The following is a 20,355-nucleotide window of genomic DNA, read 5'->3' on the forward strand; positions in this document are numbered from 1 at the left end:
GTCTGATATCGTCAATGATAGTATGATGATCCGATTATTCATCTGATTTTTATAATTTGGTCTTGTTCTGTGATATTTTTGGGGAGAAATGAGCGCACACAAACATTTTTACCCTTGCCAAATTCTTTATGTACCTGTTTTAAGTCAGAAGCTCGTAGTTCAGTGGTTGTTGTTGGTTCGTGTCTGTCATATATGTTTTTCGTAAATTGTTTTATTATGAATTAGGCCGTCAGTTAAATTCGAAAGGTATTGATTCTTATTGTTCTTCTCGGGACCTTTTATAGCCGACTATAATTGCTTAAATCCATTTATTTTTTAACTTTGACAATCATATCACATCTCCTTATTTTTATGTTGAAAATATAAATGTGGTTTGATAAAATGTTGTTTTCCCTAAATAAAAACAACTGTTTCGTTCGTTTGTCGGATGCTATAGTTGGGAATATTAAAAAGTTCCTGAATCGTGACATTGATATTTGTGTTTTCTCTGTCTTTCAGATAACAAGTCCTCTCCCATCCTTGATAAAATTTAATTTTACTGGAGCTTTTTCTACCAGTAGCTACATGTATAGCTTGTAATAAACAGACATCTCATTTGTAATTATACCACATCTTCTATTCTAATATCATGTTTATTGACATATACGTGTCTTTTCTTGGGTCAGTGGTTAGCTACCACAATTCCACATTCGAATTCCTTGTTATACCAAATTAAAAAGTGTTGGGTATGTGTAGATACACCATAAGAGAGGCTAAATTTCACGATAAAGATTTGCTTTGAAATTTAGTTCATCCTATGGTGTATCTACACATATAGCCAATCACTTTTTTATTTGGTAAATGACATGTGTCAAAGTTCTTAACTGATATCACAGGAAAGAAAATGTGTTACAATGTAGTTTCTTGCTAAAAGTGGGAGGTATCTAACATACACCACATGACCATTTTCAATCTTCTGGTAAACCAATCAGATGGTCGATATGGAACTGTGGTGTATGTGTTGATTCCCTCACACTTTTTCAAACAAACTATGGTACATATCAAGTTACAATATCCCGATCCTGTGATGAAAAATTCTTTGTTGTATTGTTCAAATATGTATTTATTATTTTTCTAAAATTGCTGGTGAATAATATATTAAGTAAAATTCAAAATATGCCAAATAACTTTCCAGAGAATCTTTTCGGTATATATAAATATTTATTTTGTACGAGGATTATTTTCATTTTTATTTAAGATTAGATTCTTAACATATTTTGTACTGTCCATTTCTTTTTGTCTTGTATACTTATTCAGTGGTTGTTTGTGTATGTGTTACATATTTGTTTTTCGTTCATTTTTTGTACATAAATAAGCAGTTAGTTTTCCGAAGTCGTTTTCCATTGTTATTTTAACATATTTTGTACTGTCCATTTCTTTTTGTCTTGTATACTTATTCAGTGGTTGTTTGTTTATGTGTTACATATTTGTTTTTCGTTCATTTTTTGTACATGAATAAGCCGTTAGTTTTCCGAAGTCGTTTTCCATTGTTATTTTGGGACATTTTACAGATGACTATGCGGTATGGGCTTTATTCATTGTTGACGACCGTACGGTGACCTATAGTTGGTAATTTATGTGTCATTTTGGTCTCTTGTGGAAAGTTGTCTCTTTGGCAATCATATACCACATCTTCTTTTTTATGTGTAGTGTACACGTTTTGTTTTTGTCTCCGATATAGTCACCTTAAAAGGGTTCCTTGATAGAATCTTAATTGTCAAAATGACTGGTTTTGTGCTTATTTTCACTTCAAATACCATAGATGAACAAATAGGACAGCAATAAACAACCAATGCAATGCATATGCAATGTATTTAATAAATTTGGCCAAGCAATTCTACAGGAAAGCTCCAAGTGATTTACAGGAAGGCTCCGAGTGATATTACAGTCAACTTGCGAGCGATTGTACAGTCAATAAAAATATCCGACATGGAGAAAATGAATATATTTGGATTTCTAATGGGACAATGGCTTTGAAACTTTCAGACAGGTAAGATTATATATCAGAAAAGGTACATGTGAAAATTCAGGTAGCAAACCATGATTTTTCGATGTCTTTTTGACATTTTTGATCGCTGTTGTGTGACAATTTTGATCGTTTTACACGGAGCTCCACCATTCTAAGGAAAACGTTTTGATGCATATATCTGTCTTATTATTTTATTGGTTCATATTTACATAAAGAATGTTTTAGCTATCAAAACTTGAAGCAGAAACGTTATATAGGAACATAAGAGTTCGTCAAAGTTTCCATCAAGCAACTTGTTATTTTTCGAATGTCGGAGCACCGCTTGACAGTCTCCCGAATGACCAAATTATTAGAAAACCGTACAGTTCCGTTCCCACACTGTGTATATACTTAACCCATCAACACCAACACAAGTTATTAAACTAGGATCCTTTATAAAAAAAAAAAAGTCAATGGAACTGAGGACAGGTGACCCTTTAATATTTACCTGAATTTGTGTATATATATTTTGAGTTATTTAGTTATTGTCTTTATTTGTTTTTGTTGTTGTTATATGTCACAAACTGTAAAATTTATGTGGCAATAAAACTTTGAATTGAATTGAACTGATAATCATCCTCAGCAGATTATTTCCTCGTAATAACCTTACACTAAAATGTTTATGTTCTAATTCGTAACCTCAACCGAACATAAAACATTTATCAATATAATACAAAACTCTCACATGGGAGTAGCCACTTGCAAAAGTCAAGTGCATTTTATTCAGGTAATAAGTACACGTAATTCATTTTATATCAATGAAAATTATGAAAATTGTCTGTCTCTAACTAGCACTGCAACATCAATATTTGCGACTCTTCTTGGACTATCAACCTGTAAATAAATAATTTTCATAATTATTTATTTGGAAAAAAGCATCTAGGGCACTTGACTGCAATGACTCGAATGACTTTAACTACTATCAAACCACCCGTGCATAAAATTTTCCCCGCATACTTTATATATCCAATCAAACAGACCTTTCTATAAATAGCATAAACACATGTACTGTATCGATATATGTACAACTTTGATAAATATAATTCTATTCTATTGTATTGCTACCGAGTTCACTTATTTATTTCCTTATACCGTTTGTCCTCGCACTATTTATGTTTATAATAAGAACATTGTACTCTTGTATGTGTTCGCGATTATTGTGAAAATAAGATGATCATGTGGTATGATTGCCAATGTAAAAACTCTCCATTTAAGAACAAAAGGATAAACGAAAGACAAATATGATGTACAGAAAAAAAATTGCAGCCACTAAATGACAGGCACATAAAAGGCATATACATAATGTGGCGGTGTTAAACCGCATGATGGTTTTCTTGGCGGTTTAAATTATTTGGAATTTTCCATTTATTTTGGTTTTCAATGCTCTTCAAATTCGCATTTGTTTTGGCATTCCATTTTATGTTTGCGATCGGTATTTATATGTAGACGAAACGCTTACCTGTAGAAACAAATTAAAAGGTATCAAAAATGTGTATTTTACAGCAATTTATTCTTTCGTATTGATTTTGTATGTTACCGCCTTTGTGTGGCAAATATGATAGAACAGACAGAACAAGAATAAAAAAACAATCATAATAACAGATAAGTTCTGTTAAATATTTTGCCCGGGATGAGACAGAAATCTAAACTGTCATTGGAAAGGGGGTATACATGTTGAATATGGACAAACAGTTTTACTTGCAACGGGCTTCCAACGGACCAGGAAACAAATTGGAATAGCAGAAATTATGTCTGTTCACTAGAAAGACAGAAAAGTATACTAACGCAAATCAGCTTGGTGTTGGTCCACATAGATTAAATGTCGCTATTATATTTTAACTTGCACGCTTTCACCATTTGTTGAAATAATTATTCGTGTGTTTGCCTCCCATTGTACCCCTTTGTTGGTATTGTAAATAAAATTGAGAATGTAACTTGTTATTGTATGCATTTGTCCTTGTTTTGTGTAAGTGCCAATCTGCATAAGAGTCGGATAGTGGTGAAAACAAGACAAACAAAAACCCCTTCAAGTTTACATTGATTTAAGTTCAGTATATATAATTGTCCCGAATATAACATTCGTTTCCTTTAATTACTTGTTCATAAAGGGAGCTAACTCTGTGGTTTGCTATCATTTTCGGCAATGTTTTCCAAATCTTCTCAAATTAATTGCCTGACTCTTACAGAACCGGCTCTTTATTTCGTTTCTCTTTTTTTTTCTAAAATTTTATCTTCTCACAGTTGCTTTAATGTTTTGTGGTAGTGCTTTAAAGTCATAATAAACCTCAAATTAAAAAAAAATATGCATATGTTTTTTTAAAACTAAATGGATAGTTTTCATTTTACAACTTATGTACATATACTTTTTTCTGAGGAAAATTCTTTAATTTGTCCACATTTAGAATAAGTTTACTTCTTATTAATTGCTCCAGCAAGCAATTCGCCGACATATTTTCCGTATGCATAGTAACCCGAGCGTAACCCTCCTCGTAAAAATCCGGTGACAACAATACGCATGGATCTGTCATTGAAATAATCAAAATGTTAAAAAAGTGCTCAATACTCATGCTTTTTGTGATTTGTTTACTATAAGGTGACAATCGGTAAAACTCGGCTTCAAAACACGACATTTAATGAGCAGCCATATTTGTTAAATCATAACAAACAGAGAGAATAAAAATTGTCGATTATATGATATATTTGCGAAAATAATGATAAAATCGTGCACAGAGGACTGAGGATGTATACACGCATTGGTTCAAGAATTGGACAAACATTATTTTTCACCACTCACTCGTTTCATATGACTTTAATCTTACGAAAACATCAACATATGTGTGTACTGTATGCCCTACATGTACTAGTTTACATAATTACAAAACGGATTGTGTATTGTCAAGGACAAATACAGAATTATATAATATCAATCGTGTGTAGAGTAAGAATGTATTTCATAAAAAATGCAGTACACGCTTTGAAGAAATCTATAATATTACATAACATATCTTATATTTCTGTTTTAGATCATGCAGTCAGTACAAAATTTATTACCCATCAAGGATCGACCATCGAAAACGAAGCTCTTCAAAATGTAACTCTTATATCATTTGATAAGGTGCTTCCAATAGCGAAATTGATTGATTGTAGTGGTGGAATTTGGGATGAAAACAGGTCCAGTACAAAATGGACCGGAGGTAGATATGCAAAAGGAAGAAGAAAGTTTAATTATCTGCTTGATATGATTGACAAGAAGAGATTAAATATAAAAACATCGGACATAAAACATATATGTAATTATGGATGCAAAAAGTATGACAACGATCTTTATGGTGTACTTCAATTTCGGTAACACAATCTTTTCATCTCATCAACAAAAACTGTTCAGTTAAAAAAACATAAAAGAATTAAGTGTGCACTAGTATATGTGGTACGCCACTTTTGTATACCTTGACATCATGGCAGGGTTTACTTCGACAGGGTAAAGAAGCAACTATTTTTAATTAATATCGAAACCATGTGCGGTATTCAAAATCGCAACGTGAGATTTGATAAGCTAAGTGATCAGTGTAAATAATATTCTAGTCAACGCAGCCCCTAGTCCGTAAATTGTCTGACGTCCAATGGCTGTTTTGCCAGAAAGCTTTGACTGCGGACTACAGAGCTCTCCCATATCAAAATGTGGATATTTGCTCATCTAAAATTCCAAACAGCCTTCAGACGTCAGAGCAATTTCAAACTACGCGGCCTTAAAACTAAAGTGTACATATCAAGAAGTCAGCAGCTTCAGAAAAATAAATTATTTTCAAAAGTAATATAATAATTTTAAAAATAAATAATCAAAACATTTATAATAATTAAAATATAATTATTATTGACATGTTCCTTTTTATTTAAATCATAGTTAAGAATGGTATGTGTGTTATTATTATTTTTTGTACCCGACATCTCAGACCATTAGTATTCCGATTTATTATACTCCTTACGCACTTCCAAAAACAAGAAAGGTAAAAAAAAATCTAACAGATTTATGAGGTCTGGCTGGGGTTTACGGCATGGATATTAATTAGACCAAAAAATAAAGAGAAGATATAATTTGGGTGCTTAACTATAAAAAATACCAATAAGGGGAAAATAGATACAGTAAATAATAGAAAAAAGGTCTAAATTATTTAAGAACAGAGAAATTAAGATAGCTTATTCCGACTCTTATCAATGTGACAAGACTAGAGGTATGTAATGTTTTGTAAATACTACCAAAGAATCTAATTTCCTTTGTTTGTTTATACACGAACATCGAAAGTACTAAGAAGGTGGTAATATGACAAATGAGATTGAGACGAGCACAACAACATATAATGTCTGAATGTATAATATAAAAATAAGATGTCGTATGATGGTCAATGATACCTCAAAACGAAAAGTTTGAAACTTTTGGTCAACGTACGGACTTCAACAATGAGCAAAACCTATATCGCATATCAAGCTACCGAACTTTAAAGGGCATAACAAAAGTAAAACCATTCAAACTAGATTACTAACAGCCCGAGTTATGAACAAAATTATGAACACAAGGTAACCATAAAAAAGACTGAAAACACAGACTACTAAGACAACTACTAGTATACTATGCTCATGACGTATGCAACATTTAAATTTAAATATCAATTAAGTCGGTCGTTTATCGGTGAAATGTCAATTAACTCTAATAATCTGGTGAAAAGTCCTGAGGAGGTTGACCGAATTTTGAAGGAATTGCTGTTAATTTTAACCTCTCTCCGGAAATGTGTTGACATTTGAAACTTAGTATGGTTGTTTTAATCTGATATCATTCGCTTTATTATGAATCAAAAGTACAAATTGTTTGATATTTTATATATCTTATTAAATTGTCTTGTTGTTAGAAAGGGACCATCAAGTGGTCCTCAATCAGATATTTGAAGATGTCTTTAAATATCATTGAAATTGAACTTGATGAGCTATATGTAAAATAGTTTTCATATACAATATATACACCCAGTTGTTAGAATGATCACTGGAAAGATGTTTACAGTGTTAAGAATAAATTAATTTAGACTGATTGGATTTTAAAATGAGTCCAATGGCCGATTCGACAATGCGCACACAAAAAACTACATGGTTTAACTCGCTGATTACCTTGTTCAATATCAATGTACAGTGTCGACAAACTGATAATCAGTAAACCTTTTGCGTCACACGGTTCCAATTTTCACCTGCGTCTGCGAGAGCGAAAGCAGATATAGTTTAATACTACTTGACTCCTTGACTACTTGTCCGTCCGTCCGAATGAACACATTAGGAAACTTTCTTGAAAGGGAATGATTTAAGATATGGGCCATATCTGGATAGTTTTAAGTTGTAGCGAGTTAGCAAATGTTATTTCTGATGTGTGGCTACTTTCTGATTGCTCATAGTTTAAAACTTTAAAATACTCATTGCTCAAAGCTTTCTTGGCTTTTAATTCTATGAATTGGAATTGTTTAATATTTGGTCTGCATCATGATAATGTTGAGTTGTAGGAGGTAGGGACATTGTACATTTACTATGCAGCCCTGTTTTTCCGGAAATCTTACTATACTCATTGTTCGAGTATTTTCATAATTTTTTCCTGCCTTCAATGAAATACAAAGGTCAAAAATGCTCCCGTATACATGCAGATCCAGTGCTATTGTTTTCGACTCAACATGTTTTGAAAAGAAAAAGGACATTGCATTATGAAGCGTTTTGACGTTCATGAACTACGGAGAGAGCAATTTTGCGAAAAAAGAATCCACTTCATCTGTTTTATATCGAACAGCATCATGCATAATGAAACGTGGGACAGGTCACAAATTAGAATGTTACGGCCTTTTGACTATTATTTTTCATAACCTTAGCATATCACTGCATAATCGCGTGTTAATACATTGTTACGTTGTTACTGTTTTATTTTTAGGTGGGACACGTTTTCTTAGAAGTAACAACAGTATCTAAACCAAAAACATTAAAAAAAAAAAACCTGGAAAGTTAAGCAACTGTCACGGCAAACAAGTGAGAGGTTTTGCTAGCTATTAAACCAGATTCAATCCACAACTTTCAAAATAAAAATAGTCATCGCAGCCCCTAGTCTGAGATTGCTTTAATTGCCTTTAATTTGATAAGGGACTTCCCGTTTTGAATTTTCCTCGGAGTTCGTTTTTTTGTTTGTTTTTTCTTTTACTTATTCCCCATTAACAACACTTTATCGAATGCAATTTGGACGTGTTTTGAAAGAAATGGGGTATGCTAGGATATGCATTAACTTTTGTATCTCAAGGTTCTATTTTATAAAATTCCTCCCAATATTGCTTGTTACTTCTATCCCTGTTTTGACTCGGAAGCGTCTTACGGAACGTTAATCTGAAAAAGAGCAATTTCAGTAAGAAGGAAACTCAAGCGAGACAGTCGAACAAAACGAATGTATGTTAATAGGCAAAACATTGTGGTGTCAATTGGTACGTAGATGTCAACTAGGTTAAATTATTTATGAAAAATTCCAATCCTGTCAGAAAAAAACATGTCGGATGTATATCCTTCGAGGTTCATGCAAATGTTATAAATTACATCTCAATATGAATCAGGCTTCATAATTACCACATCATATGTTTATGCTCTATTGCTAATGATATATAATATGAATGTAAAAAAAATAAATCGTGCATAATTTTATGATATATAGACGAAAGCTTATAGTGTTTACGTATAAAATAACGAACCAAAATTAAAAATATTAGCATGAGAAATTGTAGGAGGAAGTTATGACCTTGAAATTGCTAAACATAATTAAATCCTTCAATTCTATCCAATTTTTATAACATAAAAGAAATGAATGAAAAAGTCAATCGGTTCATCAAGTTAAAACATGCATATGTCTCTTTTCTTTTACAATGCTAAACCAAGTCAGGAATACGACAGTTGTTATCCATTTGTGTGATGTGTGTGATCTTTTAATTTTGAATTTTCCTTGGATTTCAGTATCTTTTTTAGTTTACTGTCGAAGTCGTAATAGCATGAAACGGTACCAATTGTACTGCACAAACACTGAGTACATGGCTAGAGAATGCAAGACTTAAACAATAAAACAAAGGGAGCGAGTGTTGCAATATCAATATTCAAATAAAAAATAATTGTTTGCTTGATAGGATTTGTCAAGATGTCGTAAACATTCACAAAAGTATAACAAAAATACCGATCTCCAATGTATTTTCTAAAATAGGAAGTCCTTATAAACTGACAAAATTAACCAACGGCACAAGTGGAGAACAACTGTTACAGTAATATTCCTGACTTGTACATGCATTAACGGCACACGTGGAAAACAACTGTTACGGTAATATTCCTGACTTGTACATGTATTAACGGCACAAGTGGAGAACAACTGTTACAGTAATATTCCTGACTTGAAATTGCATCATCCGGAGACAATTGCGGGTTTGATTAAAATTGAGAAAGGGAATTGGGGAATGTGTCAAAGCGACAACAACCCGACCATAGAGCATACAACAGCCGAAGGCCACCAATGGGTCTTCAATGTATCGAAAATTCCCGCACCCGTAGGTGTCCTTCAGCTAACCTGCTTTAATAGCTAGCTAATTAAAACATCCCACAGCATTTGCAATGCATATAGGTGTTAATCAAAAACCTGCACAAAACGAATATTTATAATGGTGTAAATCCCTCACCCACACAAAATGTATTATGTGTCAGGAACTGTAACTTTTCGTTTGTTGTTTGAAGAGTTGACTGCTGAAATATAAAGAGGTTACATGAAGATTGATTGATTGTTGGTTGCTTAACGTCCAGTGTATTATCAATTAAGAGAGTGCTTGTCTATATGAATAAAGTATTCTCACACTGATACTAAAAGTACAAATGATTACTAACAATTACTAAAACTTGTTTGTTGCATGTCTTTCATTTTTTGATATGCGCTTTGTCTACACATATGCCTTTTTGTGTTTCTTTGTTACATATATGACGTGGTTCTGTACTAACATATCCCGTCATTGTGTTATTGTAATATGGTAAATTTGTGTATACTTGTCTTTAACGTTTGCTAATATTTTTGGTCTGTATGCCATTTTGTGCTTCTTTGTTACATATTTGTATATTTTGTTAATGATTAAGATTATAAGAATGGTGACTGCTGTAGTTTTGACATTTTTACCGATTGCGGTTTTTTTGTTTTTGTTCACGCGTCGATGTCAATATAATGGAATTTGATGCTACTATCATACAAGTGAGAGGTTAAGCTAGCTATAAAACTACATTCAATCCACAATTCCTACATAAGAAAATGCTTGTACGAAGTCAGGAATTTGATAGTTGTTGTCCTTTCGTTTGATGCGTTTGAGCTTTTGATTGTACCTTTTGGTTAGGGACTTTCCGTTTTGAACTTTCCGGGGAGTTCAGTATTTTGTGATTTTACTTTTTACTAAATAGTGTAGTACTATAAGCTGATAGAGAAACTACAACTACTTATGCTATTGCTCTTTGTTTGAGTGATGTCCGATGTTCCTATAGGTTAATGATTAACATTTTACACAACAAATTCAGCATGTTCAGGAAATTATAGCACAATTTACAGTGTATCATATGTGACCGTTATCTGACACTTGACGTAATTCAAATATGTAAAAAAAAAAATTGCAATTAACAAATTTTATTAAAAGCGGGCAGAAGATACCAAGTTTAAAATCAAAATCACAATTCACAAAAGCATGCATTAATACCATGATCAACGAAATAGAAAGAAATCTAGGATAAACAACCGTTCACTTAACACCACATAGAAAATTATAGAGATCGATCCCCGCCAAAAGCATCCGTAGATCTCGGGTGCTCTTTAAAAGACATACTGATTCAGTAGTTAATTGTATGCGTCGTGTTGTCTTTTATTGTATACTATTAGTAGAGATTCAGTGAATATAGTCGCATTCAATGGTGTCATAATACATAAATTTATCATTAAATAACAGGATTAAAATTGGCACGCCAGTTCCGCGTTTCGACTACAAAAGACTCGTCAGCGACACTCAATTCTAACAGATTCAAATAACATACGAATTTCAAGCCGCATTGAAAACAAAAAATTTCGAAAGCCAAACATTTAGTTGATAATAATGCATGTCAACACAAATAAGAAGATGAATTAAAGAATCTTAAAAATAAACATCTGCAATTGTTTTAGAACTGCATTCAATCATTCGGTCATTTTTTTTAGCTATCTTACTTCAAACATTAAGAAATTCATGGAATTAAGGATGTCTTACTGTTAACATAGTTAATTTCCACATAAAAATTAGTGTTTATCTCAATGAAATATACGATGAATTACGTAATCAGGTAATTGCATGTAAAAATAAACACCTGTGCTGATTAGTTCAAGGATGTAAATTCTGGGCGGACGATAACTCATTCCAAGTAGATGCCAATTTTCTGAAAGGAAATCCAAACAATCTATAAATAAACTATTATACTGGATATTCCAGAAAAAATAATTCATACAAAATTTTGAAAATGTTTCCTAGAAACAACTGCTGTAAACGAAAGTAAATGGTAAACACATAAAGAAAAAGAAATATACATGTCTTCTATGTTTAGTTTGTAATGTGTTATATATTACAAAAATGGACAATCGATTTCAATGCATTATATTATGCTAGTTGGTTTAATTGTTAAATATTTGTCTTACAACGTTGTTTGACCAAATCGACTATACGTGGGAAGTGTTAAAAATAACATGTTTTAATAACATTTAAAAATATTTCCGTGGTCAAGTACCTCGGATTGCCGTAGAGTGATCTTTGAATGTCTTTGTGCTTAAGGGTTTTTTTTCTTTCGGATTGAAAGAGAAATCATTGTATGGTACAATATTTAGATCAGTTCGTTAATACCGTTTAAGTCCCCAAAGGTATCACCATCCCAATACTTAGGTACTTGCATAAAAATACGAATATTTTTGTTATTAAAAGGTTTTGGATTATACCTGATCATTCTTTCAATAAGCTTTGGATTTTCAAATCTGTTTGCCGCGAGCATAACTGAAGAGAAAATTATTTTCGAAATACGCATCTTGTCCTGAAAAATTGGTACCGTAAATATAATTATACTACAAGTTAATTAGCTTATCGTACAGTATTTAGATAGTACGTTTATGGGTCATTATAAAACAAAACCATGCAAAACTATGTTATTTGGTCTTTTTAAGTCACAGACTCTCAATACAATAATAACTTCTGTTCCTTATGGGTTTTTTTTTCTGGAAACGCCGTGCTAATAGCAGATCTTTAAAAGTTTCTGTTTAATTAATTCACTGTTTTAGACAAGGAGCTATTTTGAACTTTATCATAACTGTTGTTTGTTTATTGTTTTAAGCACAGGTCAGACCTTTGGTGTTCTCTTTTGAACAGATAGTTTCATCCCGGGATTTGTATACATACCTGTACGGTATGAGTTTTGTTCATTCTTTAACATCATACATTGCAATTGATCTGTATTTAATCCCAGGCATTGGTTGGATAGTGCTCTCTTGTTAGCAATAATATTTGATCCCCTTTGTATATGTTTAGCCACCTTTCTAAGTTGAAGGCTATTGTTTTTCCCGAAAAATGTCAACACCTCTGCTGCGAACTACTTGAGTGCAGTAATTTCTGTAGTAACTTGTATCGATTATTTTTATTTTTCATTTTGATATGTGTGTTACATACATTTATATATAATTTTAGTAAAATGTGGCGAATATGATATGTTGGGAAAACTTAAAATCTCAGTACTAGATTCTATAACGAGACGATTATCAATTTCCCCCACCTTAGTAGGCATTTACCAACTTCACCTGCATTTGAGATATACATTTCCCAACTTATTCGATATTAAAGAGCTTGCAGGATCTACTAAGACTGTGTAAATCGTCACCAGTGTCTAAGCAGAATGTTGATGAACCAGGGTTATGTCAAAAAACGTTTCGTCCTTTTTCTAAAAAAAAAAAGTTCATCGGAAGGTACCAAGACATTATTAATTAATATTCCGTATCAACTTCACAAAGTATACATGATGGTCTTGGTGTATGAATTCTGCGTACTGACGTTGTTTATCTATTCAAGGTCATACTATAAACGGATTATACGCTATTTTTAAAATTTATGTTTGAAGCACCGGTATTTACATAAAAATGATGATAAATAAATCAAATTTATATATTCACATATGAAATCAAAATACATATATGGCAGTCTTCAAAGAAGGCAAACACAACAAAAATGACATCTTAATGTCAATAATAAATCGTATAATGTTATCATATGTAAGGAGTGACTATCATAATTTATGAAATTAAAGATCCATTGAATGGGAAATATTTATTTTTTCGGACAAAAGATGACACATATTCGGTGCAATCAATTATTAATATCAGAATGCAAGACTAAGTGATATATTAATGTAAACTAAATGATAATATACGGTTTCTACAGACGAACACGTCGTCGCCAACGACATCAACCAAATACCCTGACGGAGACGGACTTAGGTCATACAAACAGATTTAAAAGTTTGGTTCAATAAGATTTTAAGGGGTTCTAGCCATATTATGTTTTAGCAGGCGTGCACCATTGTTTTTACATTGCATGTTTAATATTTGATATCGTTGATCTGATATTAGCAGGAGATGTTACTCTGTATAGTAGACATTATGGATTCAGGACAAATATACTTAAAAAAGAATCGAAAACCAGGAGTGCATTACGTTTTATTATAGTGTATTTACATAACCCTAAATGTCATCCATAAGAGTACTTCGAACGCGTATAACAATTACAAAGTGTAAATTTCGATTGACAACATTTGGCGATATGTTTTATGTCGTCTGCAAATTGTCGATATAAAATGAATCATTTTCGTGTTGCTATAATTGGGATATAGCTTCTAGGTAAATGACACTTTTAGAAAATGAAACCTTAAAATTCAGAAAGTGTTTTACGAATGTCAGAGATGGTCCGAGAACACAATTAATTCGTAGTGCATTTCTTTTAGAACATAAATGAAAATAAAAAAAATCCCACCTGCGCTTTCTCAAAGAAACTTTTACAGTGTGTTGTACTACTTTTGGGACAAATTATATCAAATTTATAGAAAAATTCATCGCCTCTAACTCAAAATATGGACAATTTTATGTTAAGGGCGTCTTGAAATCTTTTGACAGCTTCCGAAGTCCTCATTTTCAACCTTTTTCAGCTGGACCAAATCACTACTTTCCTTTAAAATTCTGCACCCAAATTTTTTTACAGTGTAATTTCATCCCCTTAATTGCAATTTGAGGCATTGAACATGGAAAAATAAATTTGGAAGGGGTATAAAAATTAATGGCAAGTAACCCACTGTCAACACTAGGGACTATATTTGTATTTGTATCAAGGGACGACAATGGTGGTCTCGGACCAGATACATGCATTTTAAAACACATTTCGTTTTTTTTGGGGGGAAAATATTTAATGTTATTGACCCTGCATATCTAGGACAAGATTTATAATGTATAGTTTTAAGGGGCGGTTGGTTTTAAATTTTATGTTTATGAGAATGTTTTTCACAAGAAAGTCTAGAACTAAGATAGCCGATTTGGAGCTTGTCGTTTGTTAACGGTTTAAGACCTTAGGGTGATTCACCTTTAAAATGTGTATTTATATTGACTTTAATGATAAAATTGCAGTCTCTATGACGCTTACTACATATGTCCTTTTTATCTATTTATACATATATATGAATACTTATTTATATATGTCAAAAATTATAACAACGATACGATACATTTGAAACATACAAATATTCAATAACAAATATGCTCATCCTTATTCAGCCAAGAACAATTGTGCTTTACCCTTTATTCCGTCGGGACAAGCAATTCAAAAATCTTTATTCCTTTAAGAACAAATATGCTTCATCCTTATTTAGCCAAGAACAATAATACTATACCATTTAATCCATCGGGACCAGCAGTTCAATAACCTTTATTCCTTTAAGAACAAATATGCTTCATCCTTATTCAGCCAAGATCAAGTATTCTTTAACCGTTATTCCGTCGTACAAACAAATCTATATCGTTTATTCCGTTAAGAACAAATACTGTAATATTTTTCGAATCAAAATAATATTCCAGAATATTTATAAGATATGGATTCTTTATTGTAAAGAAGCTCTTGTTTCATCGCATAGTGTCTAATGCTTTTGTTTGAAGAAAGGCGGATTAAGAGGGAGATGTGTGTCCGGGACAAAAATTTGTTGATTATATATAGGGAATCCCTGAGACCTGGCTAAAGCGGACCCACTCTTTGGTAGTCAGTGCCCCACCCATCCCCCCTTATGAAAATATCTGTAGTCGCCACTGTAAACAGCTATTATGTTTGTAGTTGATGCAAAAAAAAAACCGGTTTGAACCATTGAATCATGAGAGGGATCCACTGAAGGAAAAAAAAAACTGAATGATTGATAGTTGCCTGGTGCTCAGCTGCATGTAAACTTCAGTACTTCATGTATATGCCGCAGGACCAGAGCGAATTGTACAGTACAACAATGAGAATAAGGAGCGTACGAATGGTGAGATATACAACTTTAATTGACATTGTTTTCACATATTTATTCGAGTGTCACTGGCGAGTCTTTTGCAGACGAAAGTCGCGTCTGGCGTTCAGAGTTTTAACCTGGTATCTTTGATGTTGTTTTTTTTTTCGACAGGTAAACATTACTTGATTGAATAGCTACATACATTTATTACTGCAGAATTTAAATTGATTTATAGTTATTTTGCATTCAAATTTGCACAAAGAACAAGTCATCCGTCATATGTCGACTTCGGATGCTTAACCCGGTGAACGTCTGATACATCCTTCTATCAGTTATTTTATACATAACAAATTAAGATTAACATATTTTCTTATGATTATTATAATCGTGTACTACATAATTAGTGTCTTTTATTATATGTTTTCACATTTCATACTACACTTTGTGATCAATGCCAAAAAAAAGATGTTTTCTGTAAAAAAAGAAGATAGGGAATAATGGTCAATGCCAAAACAATAATTGATTCTGTGAAAAAAAAGGACGATTTGGGATTTAAAGTATTATAACTATTAGTGCAAACTTACATACACGATTTAGGGAGCTCCCATTTAATTTGAGGGGGTGCTAGAATGAAATTTAAAAAAAGACAGGACGTACAAGAGTTATGTTAGAAATATATGCATGATGAGCATCTTGACAAAAAAAGGTCAGATGTAAAATTTTGTAAATAAAGTCAGGATAAACCAATAAAAAAGACAGAATAGATTGAAAAATAAAAAGGCAGGAAATATAAATACGCAACACTACCTAAAGTAGGCCGTTATACTGTAGGGTATTACCGTATATGGAAATGCATGTTTCTATGTACTTTTGATGAATGACAAGGTCATTGGGATTGTATACGATTGCGTAGGGGAAAAAAAACAATGAAGTGCTATAAGTTTCAAGGGTTGACTGGGTTATTAACAAATAGCTTTGTCTAAACTTCTCCCCCCCCCAAAAAAAAAAAACCAACACTGCTTAACTGGTACGTTTGTTTAGATTCTGGGATGTACAAACTTACAACACTTACGGTTGGAAAAAAGAAATTGATTTCGATACCCTTTTTACTCTACTTGAATATCACTCTATCTCCACGTAAAATATCTAGTCCAACAACTCTATGTTAGTCCAAACATGACCTGATTCTAAGCAAAATGTCTACCTTTATCCAACATACCTCTCTGAAATACCCTTCCATTTATCAAGTCGACTTATTTGTATAACTTACCTCTTGTTCTAATTGTAAGTTTGTTTTGGTCCTGATTCGCGTGTTATATTTGCAACTGGGCGTTCATTAAGCAACAAGCAGTTATACTTTTTAAAGAGCGTTTTACAAGTTGACCCGGGACATTTTCAACTAATTTCTGCTAGTTCTCAAAATACCATATTTTACTAACTAATTCAATTTAATTGCTTACCAGGTTTTTTTAAAACGCAGATTTAATCTTTGGATATACATTGTATAGATACAATGTTTAATTATTCAGAAAATGTTCGTATGCATTGCACTCAAGAAAGGAACGCCATGTGAATAGTTGCAGAACCATTCCATTTGTCAGTTATGCCTAAGGGTGTCTGGGTATAGGGCATTTATGTTTCCTACAGTAACTGTTCTTTACCGAAGGTGGTGTTCAACTTAAGAGTGTTGTTTAAATATGCAGCTAAAGTTCGTAGCCAATGCTGTGGTTCAGTTAAGTATTATGTATAATACTCACATAACGTTCGTAGCCAATGCGGTGGTTCAGTTAAGTATTATGTATAATATTCACATAACGTTCGGAGCCAATGCTGTGGTTCAGTTAAGTATTATGTATAATATTCACATAACGTTCGGAGCCAATGCGGTGGTTCAGTTAAGTATTATGTATAATATTCACATAACGTTCGGAGCCAATGCGGTGGTTCAGTTAAGTATTATGTATAATATTCACATAACGTTCGGAGCCAATGCTGTGGTTCAGTTAAGTATTATGTATAATATTCACATAACGTTCGGAGCCAATGCGGTGGTTCAGTTAAGTATTATGTATAATATTCACATAACGTTCGGAGCCAATGCTGTGGTTCAGTTAAGTATTATGTATAATATTCACATAACGTTCGGAGCCAATGCTGTGGTTCAGTTAAGTATTATGTATAATATTCACATAACGTTCGGAGCCAATGCGGTGGTTCAGTTAAGTATTATGTATAATATTCACATAACGTTCGGAGCCAATGCTGTGGTTCAGTTAAGTATTATGTAAAATACTCACATAACGTTCGGAGCCAATGCTGTGGTTCAGTTAAGTATTATGTATAATATTCACATAACGTTCGGAGCCAATGCTGTGGTTCTGTTAAGTATTATGTATAATACTCACATAACGTTCGGAGCCAATGCTGTGGTTCAGTTAAGTAGTATGTATAATACTCACATAACGTTCGGAGCCAATGCGGTGGTTCAGTTAAGTATTATGTATAATACTCACATAACGTTCGGAGCCAGTGCTGTGGTTCAGTTAAGTAGTATGTATAATACTCACATAACGTTCGGAGCCAATGCGGTGGTTCAGTTAAGTATTATGTATAATACTCACATAACGTTCGGAGCCAATGCGGTGGTTCAGTTAGGTATTATGTATAATACTCACATAACGTTCGGAGCCAGTGCTGTGGTTCAGTTAAGTATTATGTATAATACTCACATAACGTTCGGAGCCAATGCGGTGGTTCAGTTAGGTATTATGTATAATATTCACATAACGTTCGGAGCCAGTGCTGTGGTTCAGTTAAGTATTATGTATAATACTCACATAACGTTCGGAGCCAATGCGGTGGTTCAGTTAAGTATTATGTATAATACTCACATAACGTTCGGAGCCAATGCGGTGGTTCAGTTAAGTATTATGTATAATACTCACATAACGTTCAGAATCAATGCGGTGGTTCAGTTAAGTATTATGTATAATACTCACATAACGTTCGTAGCCAATGATGTGGTTCAGTTAGGTATTATGTATAATATTCACATAACGTTCGGAGCCAATGCGGTGGTTCAGTTAAGTATTATGTATAATACTCACATAACGTTTGGAGCCAATGCTGTGGTTCAGTTAAGTATTATGTATAATATTCACATAACGTTCGTAGCCAATGCTGTGGTTCAGTTAAGTATTATGTATAATATTCACATAACGTTCGGAGCCAATGCGGTGGTTCAGTTAAATATTATGTATAATACTCACATAACGTTCGTAGCCAATGCTGTGGTTCAGTTAGGTATTATGTATAATACTCACATAACGTTCGGAGCCAATGCGGTGGTTCAGTTAAGTATTATGTATAATACTCACATAACGTTCGGAGCCAATGTGGTGGTTCGAGCAAATGCGGTGGTTCAGTTAAGTATTATGTATAATACTCACATAACGTTCGGAGCCAATGCGGTGGTTCAATTAAGTATTATGTATAATATTCACATAACGTTCGGAGCCAATGCTGTGGTTCAGTTAAGTATTATGTATAATATTCACATAACGTTCGGAGCCAATGCGGTGGTTCAGTTAAGTATTATGGATAATATTCACATAACGTTCGGAGCCAATGCGGTGGTTCAGTTAAGTATTATGTATAATATTCACATAACGTTCGGAGCCAATGCTGTGGTTCAGTTAAGTATTATGTATAATACTCACATAACGTTCGGAGCCAATGCGGTGGTTCAGTTAAGTATTATGTATAATACTCACATAACGTTCAGAATCAATGCGGTGGTTCAGTTAAGTATTATGTATAATACTCACATAACATTCGTAGCCAATGCGGTGGTTCAGTTAAGTATTATGTATAATATTCACATAACGTTCGGAGCCAATGCGGTGGTTCAGTTAAGTATTATGTATAATACTCACATAACGTTCGGAGCCAATGCTGTGGTTCAGTTAAGTATTATGTATACTATTCACATAACGTTCGTAGCCAATGATGTGGTTCAGTTAAGTATTATGTATAATATTCACATAACGTTCGGAGCCAATGCGGTGGTTCAGTATGCGGTGGTTCAGTTAAATATTATGTATAATACTCACATAACGTTCGTATCCAGTGCTGTGGTTCAGTTAAGTATTATGTATAATACTCACATAACGTTCGGAGCCAATGCGGTGGTTCAGTTAAGTATTATGTATAATATTCACATAACGTTCGGAGCCAATGCTGTGGTTCAGTTAAGTATTATGTATAATATTCACATAACGTTCGGAGCCAATGCGGTGGTTCAGTTAAGTATTATGTATAATATTCACATAACGTTCGGAGCCAATGCGGTGGTTCAGTTAAGTATTATGTATAATATTCACATAACGTTCGGAGCCAATGCTGTGGTTCAGTTAAGTATTATGTATAATATTCACATAACGTTCGGAGCCAATGCGGTGGTTCAGTTAAGTATTATGTATAATATTAACATAACGTTCGGAGCCAATGCTGTGGTTCATTTTTAGTGTGGTAAATGAATACGCAGCTCACGATTCGACAAGGCGTAGAAAAAATCATATTCACCAAAAGAGTAAATTTATTGTCTTAAAATCTTTTAAAATATTCTATAACGTGATTATGAAGCACTGTAAATAAGAAGTTATTTAGGTGTAGAAATAATTGTTGAAACTGTACAAAAAACAAAATAATGATTC

General features: G+C 33.0%; 1 protein-coding gene across 3 annotated transcripts in view; it reads left to right on the forward strand.

The window, feature by feature from the left end:
- LOC134680901 (uncharacterized) overlaps positions 1 to 5,856 on the forward strand; it is a 36,838-nt gene extending 30,982 nt beyond the window's left edge. For all 3 annotated transcript variants that reach the window (XM_063540194.1, XM_063540208.1, XM_063540201.1), the window contains exon 6: positions 5,071 to 5,856. In XM_063540194.1, coding sequence (XP_063396264.1) covers positions 5,071 to 5,396 — 326 coding nt within the window. In that variant the 3' untranslated portion in view covers positions 5,397 to 5,856. The remainder of the gene's footprint in view (positions 1 to 5,070) is intronic.
- The last annotated feature ends 14,499 nt before the right edge of the window (positions 5,857 to 20,355 follow it).

This window comes from Mytilus trossulus, chromosome 1 (assembly GCF_036588685.1).
Source record: "Mytilus trossulus isolate FHL-02 chromosome 1, PNRI_Mtr1.1.1.hap1, whole genome shotgun sequence".
Taxonomy (NCBI): Eukaryota; Metazoa; Mollusca; class Bivalvia; order Mytilida; family Mytilidae; genus Mytilus; species Mytilus trossulus.